Source organism: Solanum verrucosum, unplaced genomic scaffold, assembly GCF_900185275.1.
Source record: "Solanum verrucosum unplaced genomic scaffold, falcon-dt-bn FXZP01000165.1, whole genome shotgun sequence".
In the NCBI taxonomy this organism is placed as follows: domain Eukaryota; kingdom Viridiplantae; phylum Streptophyta; class Magnoliopsida; order Solanales; family Solanaceae; genus Solanum; species Solanum verrucosum.
Genome location: NW_026020340.1, coordinates 608,745 through 631,121, shown reverse-complemented (window position 1 = coordinate 631,121; position 22,377 = coordinate 608,745). Strand labels below are relative to the sequence as shown.

Below are 22,377 nucleotides of genomic sequence, written 5' to 3'. Positions count from 1 at the left end.
AGTGTCAAGAGTTAATTATATTTTATCCCTATTTTTTTCCAAATTACAAAATTCCTTAAATTTGGTGGGATACAGATATATCCCAAAACGTCCCGATACATCGCGTCTCTCTTTTGAACACATCACTCAACGTCCCGATGCATCTCGTACGTCTCAATATAATGATGTATCTGATCGATATATCGTGTAAAGTAATGTATTACGTCATGATACATCGCGTATAGTGATGTATCCGTCCGATACATCCCGCATAGTGATATATTACGTCCAAATACATTGCGTATAATGATGATACATCATGTATCGTAATGTATCCAAGAATATGAAAGAGTAGGGACTTTCATAAAAAAAAATCAAATGATAGAGAATTTTAGAGAATATGGTAAAATAAATTGTATATTTAGGTTATTTTTCCATAAATTAATCTAAGAATTATAATCTTACAACTATAATCCGAGATAATTTAGTCTCCGAAACAAACAACTTACAACAATCATCCTTCCATTTGGTCAACAAAAACACGTGCCAAGCACGTGACTATCCCTTCAAACTCCCCTGTTTCGTCCCCTTTTCAAAACTTAAAAAAAAAAACAGAACTTTTCTTTCAGTCTCAACTCTTTTTACGCCATTAAAACTGGAAAAAGCTATGGTTTTGACACAATTTGTCTTTCCTCTGCTGTAGCTGCGCTTCATGAAACAAAGGTAAAAGTTAAAGTTCCTAATTTTTCTCTTTCTTAAGAAGTGTTTTAATTGGTTAGTGTTGAGATGCCCCTTACCTGTTTGTTAAAATGCCTGAAAGAAATTGAATTCACTGTTGTGTTGTTTCCATGATAAATCAACTATGAGCCAATGTTGCTCGGACTCTCCAAAATGTTGTTGCACTCGTGTTAGATCCTCCAAAAAAAATAAAAATGCACTACTTTGGAGGATACAACATGCACCTGTCGACATTTTTGAAAAGTCCGAGCAACACAGCTCTAAGGAGTACTTTTGAACGGGAGATTGAGGGGGAAGTCATGTGTTATGGTTTAGGAGAATAACTTGCTTTAATCTCTTCTTTGTTTAACTTTGGTCTAGATTATTCTATGAAGTGAGAAAAGTGTTGTTTTTTGAAGCCTTAGTTGCGATGAAGGTGTACGATGATCGGGTGGGAGGATAGAATTGAGAGATTGAGGGGGGAAGTCACGTGTTTTCGTTTATGCTGTTAAGAAAAAAGATGTTGCAAATACTACTGGATTTAGTTTAAGGGATGTTTTTGGCCAAAAGTTCCTATAAAATTCAATAAACTTGTAACTCTATTTAATCTATCTATAAATTCTCAAATGAGGAAGGTCATCAATATCTATGCTTGTCTTTCGTTCTAGGTCATTTTTTCATGGCGGTGACCAAGTTGCTTACAATCTCCATAGCACTTGCTGCTCTTTCTGCATCAGCAGCAGCTATAGGTGTTGTGTTTTGGAGAAGAAAGACAAGGGCTGATGAGGAGAAAATACAAGAGTTGGAAAGATCTTTGAAGGCTGCATTGCAAAACTGTGGTGCTGAGAGGCAAGGCCGCATTAGAGCTCAACAGGCATTGAGGAAAGTTGCCAACTCAAATGATTCTAATAATTCATATCCTTTGGCACCTATTGCAATCACTCGGTCATGCTTCTCCACGAGGTACCTTTTTTTCTTTTTTAACGTTGTGTTTTCTTGTATGGCTTGTTAATATGGATGGTAATGTAAATAATATGTTGTGGTACTAATAATTGTGATTAGGAATGGGACTCCGAGGCAACCTTTGGTTGTACCACTTGCTAAAGCATGTCTAGTATTTGATCCAACTCGAGTTCCACCTGCATCTCTTGAAGGTCTTGAAGGCTATTCACATTGTTGGATAATTTATGTGTTTCATCTGAATACGGATCTTGACAAGTTATGGAAACATCCATCGCGGTCTAAGTTCAAGGCAAAGGTAAGAGTACCAAGGCTGAAAGGAGAAAGGATGGGGGTCTTTGCGACAAGATCTCCTCATCGCCCATGCCCTATAGGCCTCACTGTTGCAAAGGTTGATATTGTGGATGGGAATAAAGTTTTCATTTCTGGTGTTGATTTAGTTGATGGAACTCCCGTCCTTGACATCAAGCCATATCTTCCATACTGTGATAGCATCCCTGGTGCAATGGTCCCCGATTGGGTAAAGGCGGATAATATGTTAGCTATAACATCTGTTAGCTTCTCTCACGACTTCTGTGCCTCTCTGAACCATTGTTGGTCAAGAAAAATACAGAAGAAGAAGAAAACCGAGATATCACTTTATACATCTCCTACCGAATATCAAAACTTAATTCAACAAGTGCTGTCATGGGATATACGATCAGTATCTCAGAGGATTCGACCTCATAAGACTGAAAATAGCAGCATGAATAATGCAACGCTTGAAGATGATGACAGTCAAGAGGAAGTTCATTTTTCTGAAGATATTGTTTACCACCTTATTTTGGAAGGCCTTGACACCTCCTACAAAATTGACTATGACGGCAATGTTCATGTCGAAAAGATTGAACCTTGTACTCCAAACTGAAGCAAGTTATGGTTTGTGCATTATCAGAGCTAGTTAATTGAATTTTTTTCATGTTATACTTTTATCTGCTGTGACATGAATTATGTAGGGTATTGCTGGTCTAAACCAACCCTTTTTTATTTGGAGTTTCACAATCATGGTTTCCGCAATATAACTTTCGTTGTGCAGCTACCAGATAATTGATCCTGGTAGTGATAATTTTGCAGTAATGTAGACATGTATGAGCCTGTAATACTGTTACCATTGTCTTCCATCTATCGAGAGTTATCGTGTCTGCAGACAGCGTTATACTTTGGTTGTATATAATGATTCTTGTAGAAGAGAAAGAGAACAAATAGTTGTTTGATTTATATATAAAAAAAAAAAAAAAAGTTACATGATCTCAACCCTTGTCACAAAATGAAATGATATATGATCTTGAACATAAAAAGCTAAAAACCAACAGCATAGGTTATACGAAATACAATATTTTTCCTTTCAAGTATCAGCATGATCACTTGTAACATGTCTTGTTATCTTTTTCCGACTTCGAGTACAAGAATTCTGGAGCGTAAATAGTTCCCTCTATAGCTTCAGCCAAAAAATTGAACCTTTGCATGAGCCTCCGTTGAAACGAAAATTAGTTTCTTCAACTGCTAGTTATTTCTTTATCCTTTGACTTGCACATATCTTCTGCTGACTTAATAAACTTTTTAGTCAAGTCATCAATCTGAAAGAAACAAGCACAAAACCAAATGAAAGAGGCAGTAGAGAATAGAATATAAATTATACAGCCCATAGCAATTTTTTCAGCAAACAAGTAAATATAACGTACTTCCTTCTCTAGTCTTTTTGCATCGTCTTCTGAGAAAGCTGAAGCTGACTTGTCTTTGTCTTTCTTCTTGGGCACAGATTTCTTTATCATGTCCAAAGCCTGATAAAAAGGGAATTAACATCTTGTAGTATCGACATGAAGACATCTGTACTTCACATAAATTCTTTGGTTATATCCAAGCAAAATCTACATGCATGACTGTTTTCATCAGCTCAACATCATTTATCCCATTCTTTACTTCTGTTTATTTGGGAGGTGGGGATTGAGTTCACCAATGAATCTAGGAGCAATACTACCGGTCGTGCAGCTGTCTTGCATGGAGAAAATGGAATATAAATGTTCGACCTCATAAATGATAGGTGACAAAAAAGGTAATTGACCACGTCTTCTTCAGTACAGCCCAAGTCATGCGAGGAGAGTATCGTGGACATCATATAAGCATAACACACACAACTTTTGAACAAAGATGTTTCCCTCAACTCCAAACAAGAAACTACTGGAAGAGCTCCATTAATTTGCTAATAGAGGACAGCATACTGAAAACTACAGTAACCTCTTGTTGGTGGCCAAACTGGGTTGAAGGTTAATGAACCAAGTGATCATTCATTTAGCATCTCCAAAGTTGGAACTTCTCACGTTTTCTCTCTTAGATATTTTTGTTTTCCTCCTTCACTTCTCTAACTAAAAAGGAACTAGAATGTTAAGCCTCTCGCAATGCCAATATTCCTTCTCTCTTGTTCCTGTAGTTTGGCCATTAAACCTTATTTTTACAAGAATATCCTCTAAAGCACCTTTCCCTAGACATTGCTGCAACCAGATACTACCAGAATTCAACTACAGTACTACAAAATATAACCCCTCTAAAGCACTACCCTTAGTAGCCATTTACTTTTCAAGCTCTCCACACCCAAATCACATTAACATACCTGAAACAGAAAGTCAGGTCTTTGTTACCCAGCAATAACCAAGTCCAACATACCTCCAACTTCATTTTGATGTTGCACACACACAACCATCATGCCTAAGCTTTTCTTCAGCTCGTTGGTTCCTTATCACTAATAAATATTGGTTCCCTTTTTTAGGATTAGTAAGAGAAATTCGATTTTTGGCTCCTTAATTACTTATCAATTTAGTTGCTCTACAAAGACGACGACAACAACTACTAGTACTGCTACACCTCTATCAAAAACAAGTTGAGTTGAGGTGAGCTACATGAATCGCCAATGCAGATTTGAATCTTTTATGCTCTTGGAAGTCAAAAAGACGTAAATATAGAAAGTGCACAACATGTCCCTCAATTTCAAGAGCACTACTTAACTGAATTCTTATGAGAATTTAGTGGTCGTCATCCAGGACTTCAGTAATAGCCAAATGCAATTGTCTAGTGTATACTGTAGAGCAGCATTTGAACAAACGACTCACATTTAGGGCTGCACAGAATACAGCACAAATCATGAATATCTAGGGCCTGACTCTTTCCCAGCTTTTAATGAGCTTGAGCTGGCTAGAACCATATTTCTGGTCAGTCGCAATCAGCAAGTTTTATAAAATATATGTGCAACTACTATACTAATCTCATCATATGTTAGTTTTCAACCTAAAAGAGCTACCCAAAATCCTTACGTATTTATCCATTCTCTCTCCTTTGCCCCCCACCCTTATGTATGTCAGTTATTTTACCCTTTTGGATGACATGGATGTGATCCCATCCATCGTCCAATCACCCTGTCTTTTCTTCCAATGCTGATCCACTTTTAAGGTCTTCTGTTTCCCCTTATTCCTTATATATAAGCTTTTGGGGTTTTATATTTTGATAGGATGAAATGAGCACTTTTCTGCTGTTAGGGCTCCTTTATTTTGCTTTTAGCCTTGTTTATGGATGTAAAAAGGGGAAAAGGAGATATACAAAGAGGTGTTTGGTCAACGGTGTACCTTCTGGCGCGCTCGTCTTATACTTTGCTTAACATCTTCAGATGATTTCGCAACCACTTTGCACACAGCCTAGTAAAGAGGATGACAATATCAGCAACAGAAACATTTAAAAAGAAGTGAAATTGACAAGGATCACCTGCACATGCTCCTTAGTCAACCTGCTTGTTGCACGGATTGCCAGGAAAAGAAGAAAGAGTGAGTCAAAAAGCACTGAAAATCTTTAAGGACATAAAGTTCTTACTGCACATTGAATATCACAAAAATGTTGCTTATGCAAATAGCAAAGTAGCATAACAATTAATTGCCTGAAGTAGTTATATCCCTGGGAAGAATGATTATTTTGAAGAAGTGTTATAATGATGTTTTTTCTACATCAACACAATGTACTTCAAGCCATTCTACAAGTAAATACTGGCAACATGAAAGTTATAGTAATACTATCAAGTCGAGATCAAAATTAAGTTTTTGCTTCTATTTTCGACATAGTCACCTGACTAATAGATGGATCATGGATCCAAAAACAAGAAGAGACTATTTTACTCTTTCAAATGGATATTTTTTTATGACAAAGAATTAACTCTTTCAAATGGATACTTACGGAGGTATTGGTACAATTAATCTCTGGTTGTCGGATTGAGGATTTAACCCCAATGGAGATGAAATAATGGCTTTCTCCAACTCTTTGAGGGACTGCAAAAGACAATCACAGTTAATCATGGTGCATATTTATCAAAAGTACTCTTCAGTTCAATTTCTTTGCACTCAGAATAAATATAAAGAAATGTTCCATTAATCAAGTAAGACGAATACAAATGGAAAAAATATCGAAAATCAGACAGTATATGCATATGAGTTTAAGTGTATAATATTACATCTGGATCATAAGGATTCACTGACAAGGTTTTTGGGTCTAGCACTGAAATGACAGCCATCCTGCAAAGAGGTGTCTTAACACCTCCTGAATCAACAATGATATGATCAAGCATCCCTGTGAATCAAAGAAGCTAAACGAATGAGTACAATCGAAGGCACACAAGGTAACTTGTATTACAACAGAAGTTGATATCATGTACCAGCCGATGCTCTTCCAGTTCGCAGCTTGGTCAATTCTCGTGATAATGCATCAATTGCTGCCTCCATCTGTGAGACTGCAGTAGCTTTAATGTTAGGACCTACATTTACAGCTGTGGTTACACTTCCATAATCATCGCCATCTACCTCATCCCCTACAAATTCATCAAACAACAGATTTAAAGAGGTCAGAAACTTCAAGCATGTTGACTCAAAAGAGATGATTTATACAAAGAACATTCAATCGTCAATCGATATTATATTTCCTCCAAACTTATACCAAAAATAGAAAGGTTCCATCATTACAAATTATAACAATAACCCAGATGAAGAGCAACAAACCTAAACAAGAGAAAACTCACACATGATATTAATGGAAATTAAAAGTGTGCCCAACCATTTAAGTAGTTGTAATGTATTCTACATATATTATGAGTTTGACTAATTCCACTGATGGTAAAAAGAATTCTTATACTATCAGGTAACCTTTCCTATTCTGGTAATTCAAGATTACAAATCACACTTTTCATGACATTCTTTGATTGGCCTCATAGTTTAAAAGATTCTTTACACCATCGGTGTAATGTATACAAGCCAAACTCATTTTTCAAAGGATTTAAGTTATATAGATAGTAGGTTAATTACCCCTTCTTCTTCTTTTTTTTATGACAAGGGAAACCCGCAGCCGCTACCCTTTGAGTGCGCACAAGGTAAAACCTCCGCTCCTATCCAATAGTAAACCACTCAGGAGAGGTAACCTGCACTAGGCAAGCCCGGTGCACGAGCTCGACCCGGAAGCCAAACCCCTTGCTTGTTAATTACCCCTGTTTTAACATATTATTGATTAATGCTTATCATATCGTTATTTTCAGTTACCTATAAATACTTATAAATGACCCGATTGTGTATATATACAATTACTTGAACTCTTTTTTCATATACAAAATTATGAAACCTTGCTTCTTCTTTACTAAGCAATTAGTTTGGTGAGTTAGAGATGTAAACTCGTTTTTTTTATCTAATTGTGGTGTTTGGGCCAGCTTACGCACACCTCGGACTAATTCCATGGATACTTGCCACCTCCAACAGCAACAAGTACCATATAACTTCGCCACCAAGGCCGAGACAGATGGAAAGAAATCACCAAGTGTTTATGTCTCTGTTAAAATCAAATTTGAATCTTAAACCTCACGATTCTCAACTTACTTCATTAACCAGACACCTTAAGTGCTAGAAATGTAAACACATTTTCAACAAATCAAAAAGAACATGCATTAATCTATACACATAAATTGGAGGATTAAGAAGAAAGGGATATAGAATCAGTACTAATTTGTTTCCTTCCTTTAGCAAAACTCCTCCGACTTTCAAGCAGAAAATTGGTGGTCTGCTCCAGCGAACAGGGAACAATTTCATAGCGAATTGGACTAAAAGTGGAGCCTATCAAAGAGGAAAAACGATTTGCAGTGAAATTGGTAGCCCGTAATGCACCATAGATGTTGCGGTAAGCTGCTAATGCTCGTCTAGTTGAGATCGCCATTGTTTCTCTAACAATTCTCAAAGTTTTGGTTTATAGGGTTTTACAAAACCCTTCACTGAACCGGGGAATCTTATTTGCTAGGCCGGCCGAACCGGAATTCTCTTTTTTTTTTCTTTTTTTCCGAAAGAAGTATTGAAAAGAGAAAAAGGCATAAAATAGTCCATTATCTTTTAGTTTAGACTCAAAATAGTCCTTTTTATTTTTAGTGAAACATTAATAATCCTGATTCTTTAAGTAGTGCATTTTCAGTCTCCCTGCTAGTGATGTGCATCGGTCAATTCGGTTTTATGTATTATCTGTTCGATTTATCGGTTTTCGGTTTTTAAATATGTTAAACCAATAACTAAACCAATAAGATATTTTTTATCGGTTTTTGGTTTATAGGTTTTGGTCCTTAACGGTTCGGTTCGGTTTAACCAATAAAAAAATACTTATAAAATAAATATATGACTTTTCTAATAAATTTGATGCAAAAACATATATAACTTTACAAATGCTCATAAAATAGAAACAATAATAACAACACATGAAAAGAACTATACAAGCGTAACACAAAGAGAAATTAAGAGGAATGAGATTCTTACTTTAGATTTTAACGTTTTTTATAATGTGAAATTGTGAACTCAAAGTTATTGTGAAGTGTGAATTAAATGCTAAAGGACAAAGATAGTGACTACTAAGGTATTGAGATTAATATATAATATTTATGTACAAGTAAAAGTAGTACATTACTAGTCTTAATGAGTTAACCAAATATTAAAAACCAATACCGAACCGATAACCCAATAATTTTTTTTATAAAACCATTAAAAAATCATTAACCCAATAACTTAATAACACTTTTATCGATTCGATTTATCGATCATTTCGATTTTTACACACCCTTACTCCCTGCTAATTACCGTGAGTCTTTTAACAGAGCAGTAGATTGTGCACGTGCTCCTCATATGTTTCCCTCCAAACTTAAATACTCTTGCTATTGTAATGTTGTTTGGGCTTCTCCTTTTGAAACATTAGAGACTTCTTTCTTAGTTTTTTTCCCTCTTTATCTCTAATCTCCAAATAATCCTAAAATCTGAAACTTGCATTATACTTTCTTCAATAACATAATCAAAGTTTAGAAGTTATAATGTTTTTAAGGAGCAACGATGACAAAGAATCACCTCCAATATATGGTAAGTACAATTTTTTTTTTAATTTTTTAATCAAATCCCACTATCGCAAAAAAAAATAATCAATACAAGAAGCACGTATGTTTATGAATATATATAAAGATGTCGCTTTGTAACTTTGTTAATATTTTAGAAGTTTTATGACTTAATGTCTTAATCAATTCCCCTGAAATTTATATTTTTTGTTATTTGCTTTAATATTAATATCATGTTGTAAATGTATTATTTGTGTTGATTAGAATGTATTTTTTGCTATTTTAGAATCGATGGTAGATACATCCTTTTTCTGTATCAAAATACACCATGGAAGAGTTACGAAACGTACTCCAGAAAAGCATTATGTTGAGAGAAACATAGACTATATGATAATTTTTGGAAGAGAATGTTATTGAAGAGTTAGATTACTCGGGAGAAGAAGTCTCATGCACAATCTATTGCTCTGTTAAAAAAACTTACGGTGGTTAGGATAAAGACTGAAAATGCACTACTTTATTAAAGAATCGGGATTATTAATGCTCCACTAAAAAGAATTAGGATTATTTTGAGTCTAAACTCAAATATAATGGACTATTTTAAGCATTTTCTCTATTGAAAACACACGTGAACTTGATATGAATTATCAATTTCATCCCAAACTATTAACTACCTTAAAAATATCCTAAATTTGTACCGGATAGCAAATAATTTCAAATTTTTATCAAAGCATGAGACTCTATCATTCATCATAATATCAAAAACCATAAGAGAGATCAGTGAAATGAAGTCAAACCTAAGAGAGGTCTTTGAAATTATATATATACACACGCACACAAAGGGCCTTGCATACTTCACCAAAAATTCAAATTTAGTTCTATAAATGTGAACTGTGATCAATAATATAAAAATATAAAAAAAAATTACTATTCTCTTCGTCCTAATTTATATGACTTACTTTTCTTTTTAGTCCGTGCCAAAAATAATGATACATATCTATATTAATTAATAGTTTAACTTTAAAATGTTCATTTTATCCTTAATGAAATGATTTATAGCCACACAAATTTCTATCATTCATTTTAGACCACAAATTTTAAAAGTCTTATTTTCTTTCTTAAACTCCGTGCTGAGTCAAACTACGTCACATAAAATGAAACGGAGCAGGTACTGTATTTTATTTATTTTAAAATGACTTTATTCGCTAAAGCACAAGTGACTCATTGTTACGAGTAGTGTCTAGTCATTTAAATTCAAATTCTGAATCGATCTTTAAACTCAAGTTCATTTATAAGAGGTGTTAATTAGTTCATTAACTTGTTTTCCCCCCTAAACCTACTTATAAGTTATAACATATACGTATGCCATTGTGGATACAGGAAAAAAAAAAAAGGTTTTTCTTGTCATCATAATATATATATAATCTTCCGCATTTTCTGAAAAATATTTAAACTATAATTAATAAATAAAAAATATCTGCTTCATGAGAAATTTCAACAGCGAATGATTTAAGTCGTGGTAGTTAACAATCTATTTTTATAAAAAAAAAATGAATTCTTCTAGAACAACGTAGTATTTTTAGTTAAATAGTACTATACAATCTCGTAACGATTAATACTATGTGGGAATAAATATAGATAGCAAATTGGTTGATTATAGTGAGCGACAACTAAAGATCAAGTAAAGAAATATCATTTAAAAAATATCTATACTTAAATATATTTGAACTTACCAATGTTATGAAGGTTGTATAAAATATATTATTAATGGTACAAAATTAACCTCCATTTTTTATGGAAAAAATTATTTAAATACACAATAATTTATTTAACCATATTCTCTAGAGCTAGTAAAATTACTCGTGCCTCGTGCGGAAATTTAATATCACAAAATTTATAAAATAATACTTAAAATTCATCAGCTATTAAAACTAAAACACTATATTATCTTACATACAAGATTAGGTAGTAACGAACATTAATAATGTAAAGGAAAATGATAATTATAACATCTTATCATTTACCCTTCAACCAATCATCTTTAATTTGATTTTATAATTTATCCTTTTGCTTCTAGAAAGTGTTATTATTTGATATTTTTGGGGAATCAAATGAACATCAACCTAAGATATTAAATTTTCTAATAAGTAAATAATCATTGGTGAAGGGATAAATAAATTTTAAAAGGCTGAAAAAAGTGAACAAATATTCTAATTCTAACGTGTAGAAAGTTCAACCCTAACTTTTGCTTTACATATATTATTTTAAAGTTTCCCATTTAAATGTATCATAAGTAATTATTAAAATGAAAAACTAAAGGGAGAATGAATCATATTGGACAACAATTAAACTTATTATATATACTTGAAAGGGAAAAATATTACACAAAACTTTTTTTTAAAGCAATATTACACAAAACTATTCAGTGTGTTTGAATGTTTTTTTAAAAAAAAATCAACATACCAGAGTGATGAAGTTCAATTTGAAACTACACTTCGTTTTCAATCGCAATGTCGAGAAACACATTTATTACTTCAAGAAAAGTATTTACAACTTGCAGTAAACTTGAGAATCTGTTCATACTTCATATTGAATATGAGCAATTAATTTATTGTGTGTTATCTATGTCTTTGTGGAGAAGAAGTTCAAAATTTGTGGTGTTTGAAAAATGAGAGGAAATTCCTCTATTTATAGACAACAAAGAGTAGTGTGAACAAATGCTTATTGTGCCTTATCCGAGAGGTCACAATTCTTTGAAAAAGTTACAATCCTTCGGAAGGTCATAACCTTTCGTAAAAGTCACAACTTTTCATAAAAGCCGCAACTCTTCATAAAAGTAAAGTCACAAGTTTTCATGAAAGGGGAAAACTAATTTTGGAAATAAATAAATTAAAGGGGAATCCTGATTTGTGGTGGCACCACGTAGGCGGGCCTAGTGTTCTCTTTTATATATGATTCTCTACCATCTGAAAAAATTACAAAAATCTCTACTCTTCTTATTTTCGGATACATCACTTACGCGATGTATCGATCGAATACATCACCAGGTTTTCTTCTTGATGAGATTGATATTGATGATAGTGACCTTGATACGGAGCTTGAACTGCTAACTAGGATGGATGAGGATGAGTTAGGCTTTCAACAACATAGGGCACATTCATGAAGTGCAGCTTGACAACAATAAAGAATAAGACTTACATCCTCCTATCACCTACTAGTTGCATGCGTTATATACCTACTGCTTCTATCGTGGAAAGACCGAAGCACATCTCCCTATAATTTTGATTTCCAGAGGTCGGGAAGAAAGGGAGTGATTGAGCCCTATCACAATATGAGCAAGTTAGCCGACTTATCAAAGCTTTTACTTTATGTAGGATGTGTAGTTTTCTATTGAATAACAAACATGTGCGGATTTAGAGGATTTGTTATCGATTCATATGAATTTAGTAATTTTTTTATTTAAATCATGTGTAGATGTCTTAAAAAATTCTTAATATTTGATCATAATTAACTCAATTATTATTATATTTTTAACTTGAAGTTAGTTATTATAATATTTTTTTTATATAAATTTCAAATAACAAAATAGGGGTAGATATCTTTATAGTATTATATTATATTTATAATATAACATAATAAACGTTTGAGTTGGTGACCATGAATTCATGAATCATGTACCAAGCTAGTGGACATAAAATATTCACAATAATTCATAGCAAATATCGAGACAAGATCCTGTTTTATATTAGTATTTATTATCCTCCATATACATATGTTTCACGTTGATATGTCTCAATTATATAATGAATTTTTTAATACCAATATAAAATTCAAAAATACCTGCTACACTTTGTTGATTAGGTAAACAAAATTGTAGCTTCGCTCCTATTTTTATGGAATAAAAAAAGGTAATTTTACACAAATTTCACAGTGTCAAGAATTAATTATACTTATCTTTACTATTTTTCAAATTATAAAAATTCTTTAAAATTTAAGAATTCGAATATATCACTCAATGTCCCGATTGATCGCGTCCCGATTTCAGATACATATCTCAACGTTTCGATACATCACGTTTCAATTTTTGATACATCACATACGTCCCGATACATCGCGGGAGAACTACAAAGCAAAACTTAATAACTTTAACCTAAATTATATATGTGTGTTTAAAAAAGTCACTTATTATATATAAATAATTTATTCAAAATTCAGTAAGTTCAGAAAAAGGCATTGCGATGATTGATGCACAAAGCGTATCGTGTTTGTAGGTACAAAAGACTCGCACTCAGGAGGTGTGATATAGACAATCTACCTAATGCAAGCCGCTCCGACCCTACTTCCATTATAAAATTGATAAATGTGTGAATTATTGTTTATATAATTCAACATTGTTAACCTGGAATCATGGACAAAACTTGTTGCAGTTCAATAAAAAATGGGTGCAAAACAAGCTGTCCTTCTATTTTCTCTGATATTGGCTTTGGGATTTATCCCTTTACTTGTATTTTCTGCCCAAGCAATTCCATTTGAAAGATTGGAATCTTTAAGAGTTGTGAAAAAAGTAAACAAAAATGGTCCTTTTCTTGGACTTATCACAGTGTATGCACCAGAAGAAGAAGCTTTCTTTAAAACTGGTGTTTTTAGGCCTAATCCTAGACACCCCTTTGTTGACTTATCAGGTCGGATTTTGTTGGTTTAACTGAATTCATTACTTTTAACTCGACTATACTTGTGTAATGAAATAAGACTATTTATGTGTAATGAAATAAGACTATTACTGACACTAGATTTTGAATTTGTTGCAGGTAGACGATTTCGGATTGGGAAAGTTGAGGGCAAAAAAGTCATTTATGTGAAATGTGGAGTTGGATTGGTAAGGTTTTTCTGAAATCTTTCTCTCAAAAAGTTAATGGATATTGTCCTTTATTTTGTGTTTTTTTTTTTTAAAATAGTGCTTTTATTCTTGTCCTCTTGTTGATGATAAGAGACCAATTAATGGACGTGATGAGATGGTTGAGATTTCTCCAGTATGTTTCGGATCTAACTTTTTGGAAATGGAATTTTTTTGATAGTGTTTGATCCGGTTGGAATCTTGAATAGTCGGGTTAAAATAGGAAGTAAGACTAGAGTGATTGTAGGTATTAGTTATTACTTAGTTGGTTGACTATTTAAATTTTCACTTTGTTGGTGAGAGTTCGATTTTGTGACTGTTGTTATAAAAAAATTGATGAAATAGTTGATTGGTTTCCTTAGGTGAATGCAGCAGCAGCAACACAACAGATGTTGGATCTGTTTGACATAAAAGGGATAATCCATTTTGGTATCTCTGGCAATGCTAACAGTTCTATGCAAATTGGAGATGTCACAATCCCAGGGCAACTTGCACAAACAGGGCTTTGGGATTGGCTGGTAAATGATGCTTCTAAGTTTTAACCCTTTAAACAAATTATATTGCTCGGACTTTCTAAAAATGCTACCGTATCCATGTTGAATTCTCCAAAAATGTACAACTTTTGGAGGAGAGCACATATCTGTCAAATTTTTTTTGAAGAGTTCGAGCAACTTAGTAAGCAAACCTATTTTGTACTTTTATTATCTATGTTGTTTGGACTCTCCAATAGTACTGTCACATCAGTCTCGGATATGCATTATTTTTGGAAAATCCAACACATATCCGTGAAGATTTCATTGGGTATGTTGTTGTTGTTGTATATTGCTTGGACCCTCCAAAAATACTGTCAGATCCTTAAAAAATGCAGAAGTTTTGAAGGATCTTTCAAAAATGCACAACTTTTAAAGGATCCAACAAACACCCATTGAGCAACATAGGAAACAAAACTTTTTGGTATTTCTATCTGTGTTGTTTGGACCCTCCAAAAATATTATTATACTCGTGTCAGATTCTCCAATACATGACTTTTAAAGAATCTTACACACATTCTACAATATTTTTAAAGAATCCGAGCAAATAGATTTCCATGTATTCAAATAGTTGACTCACATAAATTTGTTTGTTTTGTACAGAAACCAAATGCAACTATGGAGCCAAATGATTTTGCTCAATTTGATTTCAAGAGCTATAATGATCCAAAAGGAGGGGAAAATCAGTTGGGAAAAGTTGGACATAGCACTGAACAGTTTTACTCAGCTGCAGGGGAGGTCAATGTGCCTCAGAGACCAGTTTGGTTTAACATAACCAACAATTGGCTTCATGTAGCCTCTCATTTGCAGGTAAGTAATATTAGTACATAGAATCAGGTCAGTTTGCACGCACTTCAATTATACCTTCGAGTATATCTATCATCTCTCCTAGTATAGGTGGGACCCAAACCCCCTTCGTCAGTTACCAGATAACTATGTCCATCAAGTGGAGGCGGATCTAGGATTTAGATTTGACGGCTTCAATCTTATACTACTTCTTTATGGTGATTTTATTGTAATTGTGATGTGTTTGGATGAAATTAACAGGGGATAAAACTGGATCAATGTGCAAATTCAACATTGTGTCTACCAGAAAAGCCAAAACTAGTTGTTGGACTGAAGGGAGCTACTTCAAACTTTTTCATTGACAATGCAGCTTACACACAATTCCTTTTCAAAACTTTTGCTGTCACATCACTTGACATGGAAAGCTCAGCTGTAGTAATGGTAACTTGCTTTTCCTTCCGTTAAGTTATATACATCGTCAGTCTAAGATGTGACGAGATGGTTGATCAAAAATATCGAGTTTAGTTGAACTCATAATATACCAGCTTCATCTATCTCTGACTACATGCAACCGTCCATAAAAAGTAGATAAGTAACACTGAAAATAAGACAAGTTACGTACTATAACATGTTAAAACATATAATCACTCTAAATTTTAATTATTTTTTTTTGCAGTATTTGTGTATATAAGTTAAATTTTTTTTTTGGGTTAAAATTTCATTGTTTTTTTCTTTTTTTTTGTGCAGACATGTTTGTCAAATGGATATCCAGTTATTGCAATTCGTGGATTATCAGATTTAGCAGGAACACAAAAAGGGGATAACACAATAAGATTATTTGGATCTTTAGCTGCTCTAAATACAGCAAAAGTTGTTATTGGTTTTGTTAAGTCACTACCAATAAATCATGTTTCTCGATTCTAGCTAGAATATTATCGGAGATGGATTTAGAGCAGAGTCTATATATAAGTTCGACTGAACTTATTAATATTGCTCCAATTATGTATGTGTCACGCTTATTATGAATCATCTTTCTTTTGAGCCTAATGTTCAATTTTTTTTAGTTAGAATTTGTGATTTGTTGGATCATTAACTAAATATTAACAAATTTACTACTATTATTTACTATACTAATTACTAAATATACATTTTACCCCTTATGCTTCAATTTTATTCTCTGTGTAAGAAGCACAGTATTATCATATTTTACTGATCATGAACCCAAACACCTACTATTTTTCATTCAAATTCCTCAAATAAATTTTGCAAACTCAAAAAAGATAAATAAGAATAACAAATATATATTTTACGTAGACATCTTTTTTTCTTATTTATTTATTTATTTATAGTTTTCCATATTTTTTTTCCATTCATCATTGTTTATGCTATTTAAAAGAATTGAGTGTTGTGAAAGTATTATACGCATGTGGTCCAATGATAACAAAGTAAAACAAAATATGCAATAGTTGAAGAAAAAACGTAATTTAATTACTTAAAAATGGGAGAAAAAGAAATTAGTACATTAATTTGGAAATGTAGGATTTGCATTAGTTACTCTGGAAAGTTTCTTCAATTTACGAAGGGATTGTTTGATTCGAATATAAGTTAAATAAGAAATTAGTTATATAATATAGATTATAAATATTAAATTTGTTGAAGTGCTGGCTTTTGATCGATTTACGAAGGGATTGTTTAGTTCGAATATATGGTAAATAAGAAATTAGTTATATAACAAAATATATTTAATTGAATGTCTCAATGGCCCTTTCCTATCATGAATGGGGGTTTTGTCTTCATGTTTGCAGATTATGTACTAATTTCATGAATTTAATAATTTATTGGGCACCATCATTGTGGCCTTTATAAAGGTTTTGGGACTTTGGGTTACGTTGCTCACGCACTTCAACAAATTTAATATTTATAATCTACATTTAAAAGATTTTAGTCACTTCTCTCACATTTTGTTTATTTATTTATTTATGTCAAACTGGAATAATAAAGTGGACCAAATTATGAATTCCCCAAAGGCATCAAAATTAGACCAAAAGAATCATTGCCCACCAAACCCCATACCTTTTTCCTAGCCCGCCACTATTATCGCAATATTATTATTTTCATTTCAAAAACATAAAAAAGAAGAAGAAATTATTTATAAGAATAATCGAATTGATTGAGCAAGTAGAGATCCCATGAATACTATCTCGATTGAGCTCATTGCACAAGATTTGTTATGATTTTCCTCTTATATATGATTTTACAAACTATTACGCTGAAACAAAGTTTATCTTACGTTGATTTGTCTTATCAACAAAAAAAAAAAAACAATTCAACATATTACCATTACTTTACAATAATTTAATTATAAACTAAAGTAATAATGTGTTTATTAATTATAAAATTGAACATATCTTATAAAGTCGCATAAAATTTCGATATCTACACTTACTAGACACTATTTTGAACCTATACTCGAACATAAGGGATCATTTTTGCCATTTACTCAAGTTATTGGGTTGACATATACTATAGTTTATACTTGTATAGTATTTACAGCGAAAAAAAAGAGAGGAAGAAAGTTCATAGCGGAACAGAAATAATAAGCATATAGAAGTTGAAGCAAGCAAAGCGTGGTGGATCTGTGAATGATCGATGGCGCTCTCCCGACTTCGTCATCCGTTGATTTTCCGAGCTCCTTCTCTTTTCCGAGCTCGCCGTCTTCTCGCCGCCGGTCCTTCTAACTCCTCCACACTCCGATCGCTCCATCAGTACGTTTTCCTCTTTACATTTTTCTTTTGTCATTTTCTGAATCGCAGCAATTCGTTAGCTCAAAAGCCTGTAATTGATTCTACTGGTTGTAATAGGAATTATTAATTGCTTAATGTTCGCGTTGATTGTAGATATTAGCTCAAAAACAAGGAGAAAATAGAAATGATGATATATATGTCTGCTCGCTGCGCGTTCGGATTTTGTAGCTATAGGTATTTGAGATTGAATAATATTTGGTCATTTAGGCTAGAAGAAGCAAATAAGTGTGTGATGTAATGCATTATTCAATTTTGCTCCATTCTAATGAACTTTCTGAACTGTTTGGACTTTGTAACCTTAAATATTAATTTGATTTATAGTATAAGTTACTTGGTTTGCTGTTGAGTAATTTGAAGATTTTCTTCTAGTTAGAGGACTAATTTTTTAAGATCACATCTAGCAGTTTGAGGGAAAAACTGATTTTTCTTCATCCAGTAATGTTCCCAAGGTTCCTATTTTCATGTTTAGGATGTGGATTGGGGGTTCATTATGGTGGAAAATTTCAGTCGTGAAAGAAGAGGATTGTGATGTTTTCAGGGGAGTGCGTAAAGTATTTTAGCTAATATTCATTCAAATTAAGGATATACAGAGCATTTCAAAAGGCATGCTAATATGTCTAATTATGAATATAACTAGGCATAGATGGAAAGGCGGATTGCAAGACTGGTTATATCTCGTGAGAAATGAAATGGAACTGGGTGCCTCGTTGGTTGCAGTATTGCTAGTAATTGAAGGCTTGTACTTTTTATAGAAAAAAGATATCAAAGATGAAGTAATAAAAGGAGTAACAAGAAAAGCAAGCTTAAAAAAAGCAAGAATGGAAGGCTTCAGAGTGCTCTAAACTTTGAACTTGAGAATAAATTTGGTGGACAAGACAACTATATTTAGTGACAAAGAAGGAAAGATCTTCCTGTTGATTCTTTGTTTTCTTTCCTCATAAGCCTTTTGGTGCATGTATACCAAGTACTTTTTTAGTCCATATTTGTTCAGTGAGTAAACAAATGGGAAATTAGGTTTTCTTTTTGTTGGGTTAAATAAGGCAGCATTGAGATTGCACCCCTTCAATGTAGTTTAAATAATTTCATTATTAAATAAAGAAAAAGTGGGGTGATGCACCAATGGTTTTAGTCAAGTACTTTTATTGATGTATGCCAGCAAAATACTGGAGTAGTTACTCTATCGTTGCTGTCTTATTATCAGTCATTTTGCATAAGAAATTTGCACAAGAGACATCTACTTTCACTTAATTCCTCAAGTTCCAATGATTGTAATGTGTGTTCAAACTTATTAAGAAGATGCATCACTTTGGCAGAATATAATGTGTATTTTGATGTTTATTATTTCCATGCACCTAAGACTGTGGACTGGTGGTCAATAAAATGAGGTAAATAGTGGAGATCAAGGAAAAAAAGTATGTAGGTGATTTCTTCCCATCTGCCTAAGCCTTGGTGGGCAAAGTTACCCGATAGTCGGTACTATACCAGTGGGAGGTAGCAGGTACCTAGTGGAATAGTCAAAATACGAGTAACCTTGCCCGAACACCACAAATGATGCTCATTGTTCCCTTGTTAATATTTATGAAATACATTTATTAGATTTGCAAATTTTCATTAATCATTTATTTGGTGCAGTGTTCCTGGGGTGCTGAATCAAATTCCTGATGTGGATGCTTCTTCATTAAGGTCTGATGTTGGTCCATTCTAGTGGTTTATTTACTGAATTGTGCCATCTCAACTTAAAAAGTGTAACTGATATATATATAGGTGTAACTGACATAATTTCTTCTCAAAGAAAAGTTCACTAACATAATTTTTCCTTTCCTCAGAGGACTTTCGTTTAGTATTAAGATGAATGTATAGGTAGAACTATATTAGCTAGTAACTAATTTTTCATTTTTAAATGTAGCATGGTTTAAGTGGGTTTCTTGGATCTAATGCCATGTCAAAACCAGTAATAAAGCATTAAGCTAGTTAAGCTTTTTCTTGTCCTATAGAAACTCCAACCTAACTCAACAGTTTTCCAGATTTCATGTGGTCTAGTAGGGCTTTTGTGCAATGATGGATACGTTTCCTTAGAAGGGCCTAGCATAATGACTAATGTTTTTTCCTCCCTATCATGTCTGTGGTGGCATGAGTCCCACATTGATGTTTTTGTTTTGCATAAATTATAGATGCTGGAGATGAATCCAACTCTTTTACAGATTAAGGTCAAATGAGATGATACTCCCTCGATCTCAAAGAGAAACTTTATCTATACACTCCTTGATATGGTTTAAGATCTTGTTGAGAAAAGGAAGGTTATTTAGGGACGTATATTCCTTAAAGTTCAAATGGAAGGACGTCGAGATGATGCAAAGTTACCAGGAGATGGAAAACGGAATGAGCAATAACAAAAGCTTCACCTGAAGAGTCCTAAGATCTGACTACATTAACTTCTTTTAGATGTGTGATGAAGAAACTGATTTATCTAGTAAACCTGTCTATTACTCTGTTGTCAATTATGTCCAGAAAGATCCTTCTTCCAAATGATGGCTCATGGCCATAAGTCTTCAGCATTCACATGTATGATTGCAGACAATTTGAGTCTCTCTCTCTCTCCACCAACCTATTGCTATCTGACTGGGATATATGCTATGAATAAGATGATGCGTATCTTCATAAATTTATGGCTGAAATGGATATGATAAGATTTTAGAGACTCCTCAATTAAATTCTTCTATTTTATTATGGCCACTAACTGGATTTCTCATGTCATATGCTCAGTGAATAAAATTCTTGAGAGATTGATATTTTGATCTAATAACCATCTAAATTTTGACTTTTAGCTGTAGTTTTTAGTTTGGGGTGCCAATACTAATAGTAGCATAGTTGCTTAGTTAGTCTTTCGTCTTGCATATTAAATCTTACTGATTATCATTCTGGTTTAGCAGAAAATCGAGTTAATGACAAACAAGGATAGGCTAGAATCTTTGCATGGGAGATGATATGGCTTCTTTAGAGATTACGTTGCATCAGTGTCACATTTACATTGAACTAAATGCAATTATTAATTATTAATCAGCTGAAGGTAGTTTAATCTGCTCCATAATTGTTTTTTCTCGAAATGTATGCTGTTCACTGACTATGAAGTATGGTCAGGCCTTTAAATTTCCGCCTGCTCAGTGGAGTACATGTCATACCATCTAAGGTTAGTTGCAACACATGTCTTTCCAATAAATTTCATTACTTTATGTTTCCTTGATTCAATGGTGGAAATGTTGCAGCTACAAAGTGGTGTTCGGCACTTCTCGTCAGCTGGTAAGCACATTATACAAATGATGTTGCTCCCACCCAATGCTATTATCTTTCCAGATATTTATAGATTGCTTTCAGTAACTTCCACCATCATATCTTGACTTTCAAGTGCAACACGGAATGAAAAATTAGTAAGGGGTCCATCTGAAAAGAGCATATAAAAAGAAAAGTGGAATACAACTTAAGAAATTCTTTCAACTTCTAACATCTAATAGAAATTGCACGAAACACGTGATAAGTCCTTTCCTGTTGGTCATGTTAGTAATATTGTTTGTAGGAGACCATTGCTTTGATCATGTGCTTATATCTTAACTTGAACTCCTCATTTATACTGTTTTTCTATACCAAATATCCCCTTCACATGATATCATTTCATTAAATTATAGGGATGTGTTTCTTGGAGCTCCCAGTTTTTTTTAAAATAAATAAATAAATTGAAATATAAAAAGATGGAGTCGGTGCAAACTAAGCTAAACATAGCGCACAATGGGAAAAATGATTCATATAGGTGATATCTACTAGTTGGACATAGGTTTTAGCTTGTTAGAGAACTTCTAAAACTCTTACTTCCTCCGTCCCATTTATGTGGTACCCTTTGACTTGGCATAGTGTTTGAAACTTATGGTTTAAAAGAATCCTTGGATATTTGTGTGGTTGAGATTCATTTCATTAAGGGTAAAAGGGAAATTTTAAAATTAAATTGTTTCTAATTATAGTAAGTAGACATTCTTTTTGAGACGGATTAAAAATGAAAGGGGGTCAAATAAAATGGGACAGAGGGAGTATTATAATTACTATCTCCGTATCAAAATAAGTGCACTTCCCTTTTTAGTTTGTACAAAAAAGAATGCATCTTTCTATATTCGGTAACTCCTTAAACCTGATATTTTACATGGCATGTTTATTACTAGAAGATTAGAGGGCAAATGGACCAACAGTCCGAAGATTAGAATCCAATGCCTTAGTTTACTTTATTTTTGGTGTAAACAGGATATTGTAGGGGAT

At 33.2% G+C, this 22,377-nt stretch overlaps 4 protein-coding genes across 7 annotated transcripts in view; 3 read left to right on the top strand and 1 right to left on the bottom strand.

Moving 5' to 3' along the window:
• Positions 1 to 22,377, top strand: part of LOC125837238 (dihydrolipoyllysine-residue acetyltransferase component 1 of pyruvate dehydrogenase complex, mitochondrial) — a 164,818-nt gene that overhangs the window by 128,270 nt on the left and 14,171 nt on the right. The window contains exons 2-5 of one of the 4 annotated variants that reach the window (XM_049516395.1): positions 17,897 to 18,039; positions 19,711 to 19,761; positions 21,217 to 21,265; positions 21,342 to 21,375. In XM_049516395.1, coding sequence (XP_049372352.1) covers positions 17,924 to 18,039; positions 19,711 to 19,761; positions 21,217 to 21,265; positions 21,342 to 21,375 — 250 coding nt within the window. In that variant the 5' untranslated portion in view covers positions 17,897 to 17,923. Of the gene's footprint in view, positions 1 to 17,842; positions 18,040 to 19,710; positions 19,762 to 21,207; positions 21,266 to 21,341; positions 21,376 to 22,377 lie in introns of those variants that run through there. The other 3 variants (XM_049516392.1, XM_049516396.1, XM_049516393.1) reach the window with 3 other exon arrangements.
• On the top strand, positions 1,371 to 2,791 carry LOC125837243 (uncharacterized). The gene is made up of 2 exons (XM_049516405.1): positions 1,371 to 1,659; positions 1,759 to 2,791. Exons 1-2 carry the CDS (start codon positions 1,376 to 1,378, stop codon positions 2,561 to 2,563), a joined length of 1,089 nt encoding a protein of 362 aa, XP_049372362.1. The 5' UTR covers positions 1,371 to 1,375; the 3' UTR covers positions 2,564 to 2,791.
• Positions 2,928 to 7,946, bottom strand: LOC125837247 (uncharacterized). Its single transcript, XM_049516410.1, has 8 exons — positions 7,710 to 7,946; positions 6,383 to 6,535; positions 6,182 to 6,297; positions 5,908 to 5,999; positions 5,446 to 5,467; positions 5,310 to 5,378; positions 3,378 to 3,476; positions 2,928 to 3,272 (listed from the first exon to the last, which is right to left on the bottom strand). The coding sequence occupies exons 1-8, from the start codon at positions 7,918 to 7,920 to the stop codon at positions 3,192 to 3,194; spliced, it is 843 nt and encodes a 280-aa protein (XP_049372367.1). The 5' UTR covers positions 7,921 to 7,946; the 3' UTR covers positions 2,928 to 3,191.
• Positions 13,361 to 16,285, top strand: LOC125837245 (bark storage protein A-like). Its single transcript, XM_049516408.1, has 6 exons — positions 13,361 to 13,746; positions 13,873 to 13,940; positions 14,321 to 14,476; positions 15,092 to 15,298; positions 15,536 to 15,715; positions 16,022 to 16,285. Exons 1-6 carry the CDS (start codon positions 13,503 to 13,505, stop codon positions 16,196 to 16,198), a joined length of 1,032 nt encoding a protein of 343 aa, XP_049372365.1. The 5' UTR covers positions 13,361 to 13,502; the 3' UTR covers positions 16,199 to 16,285.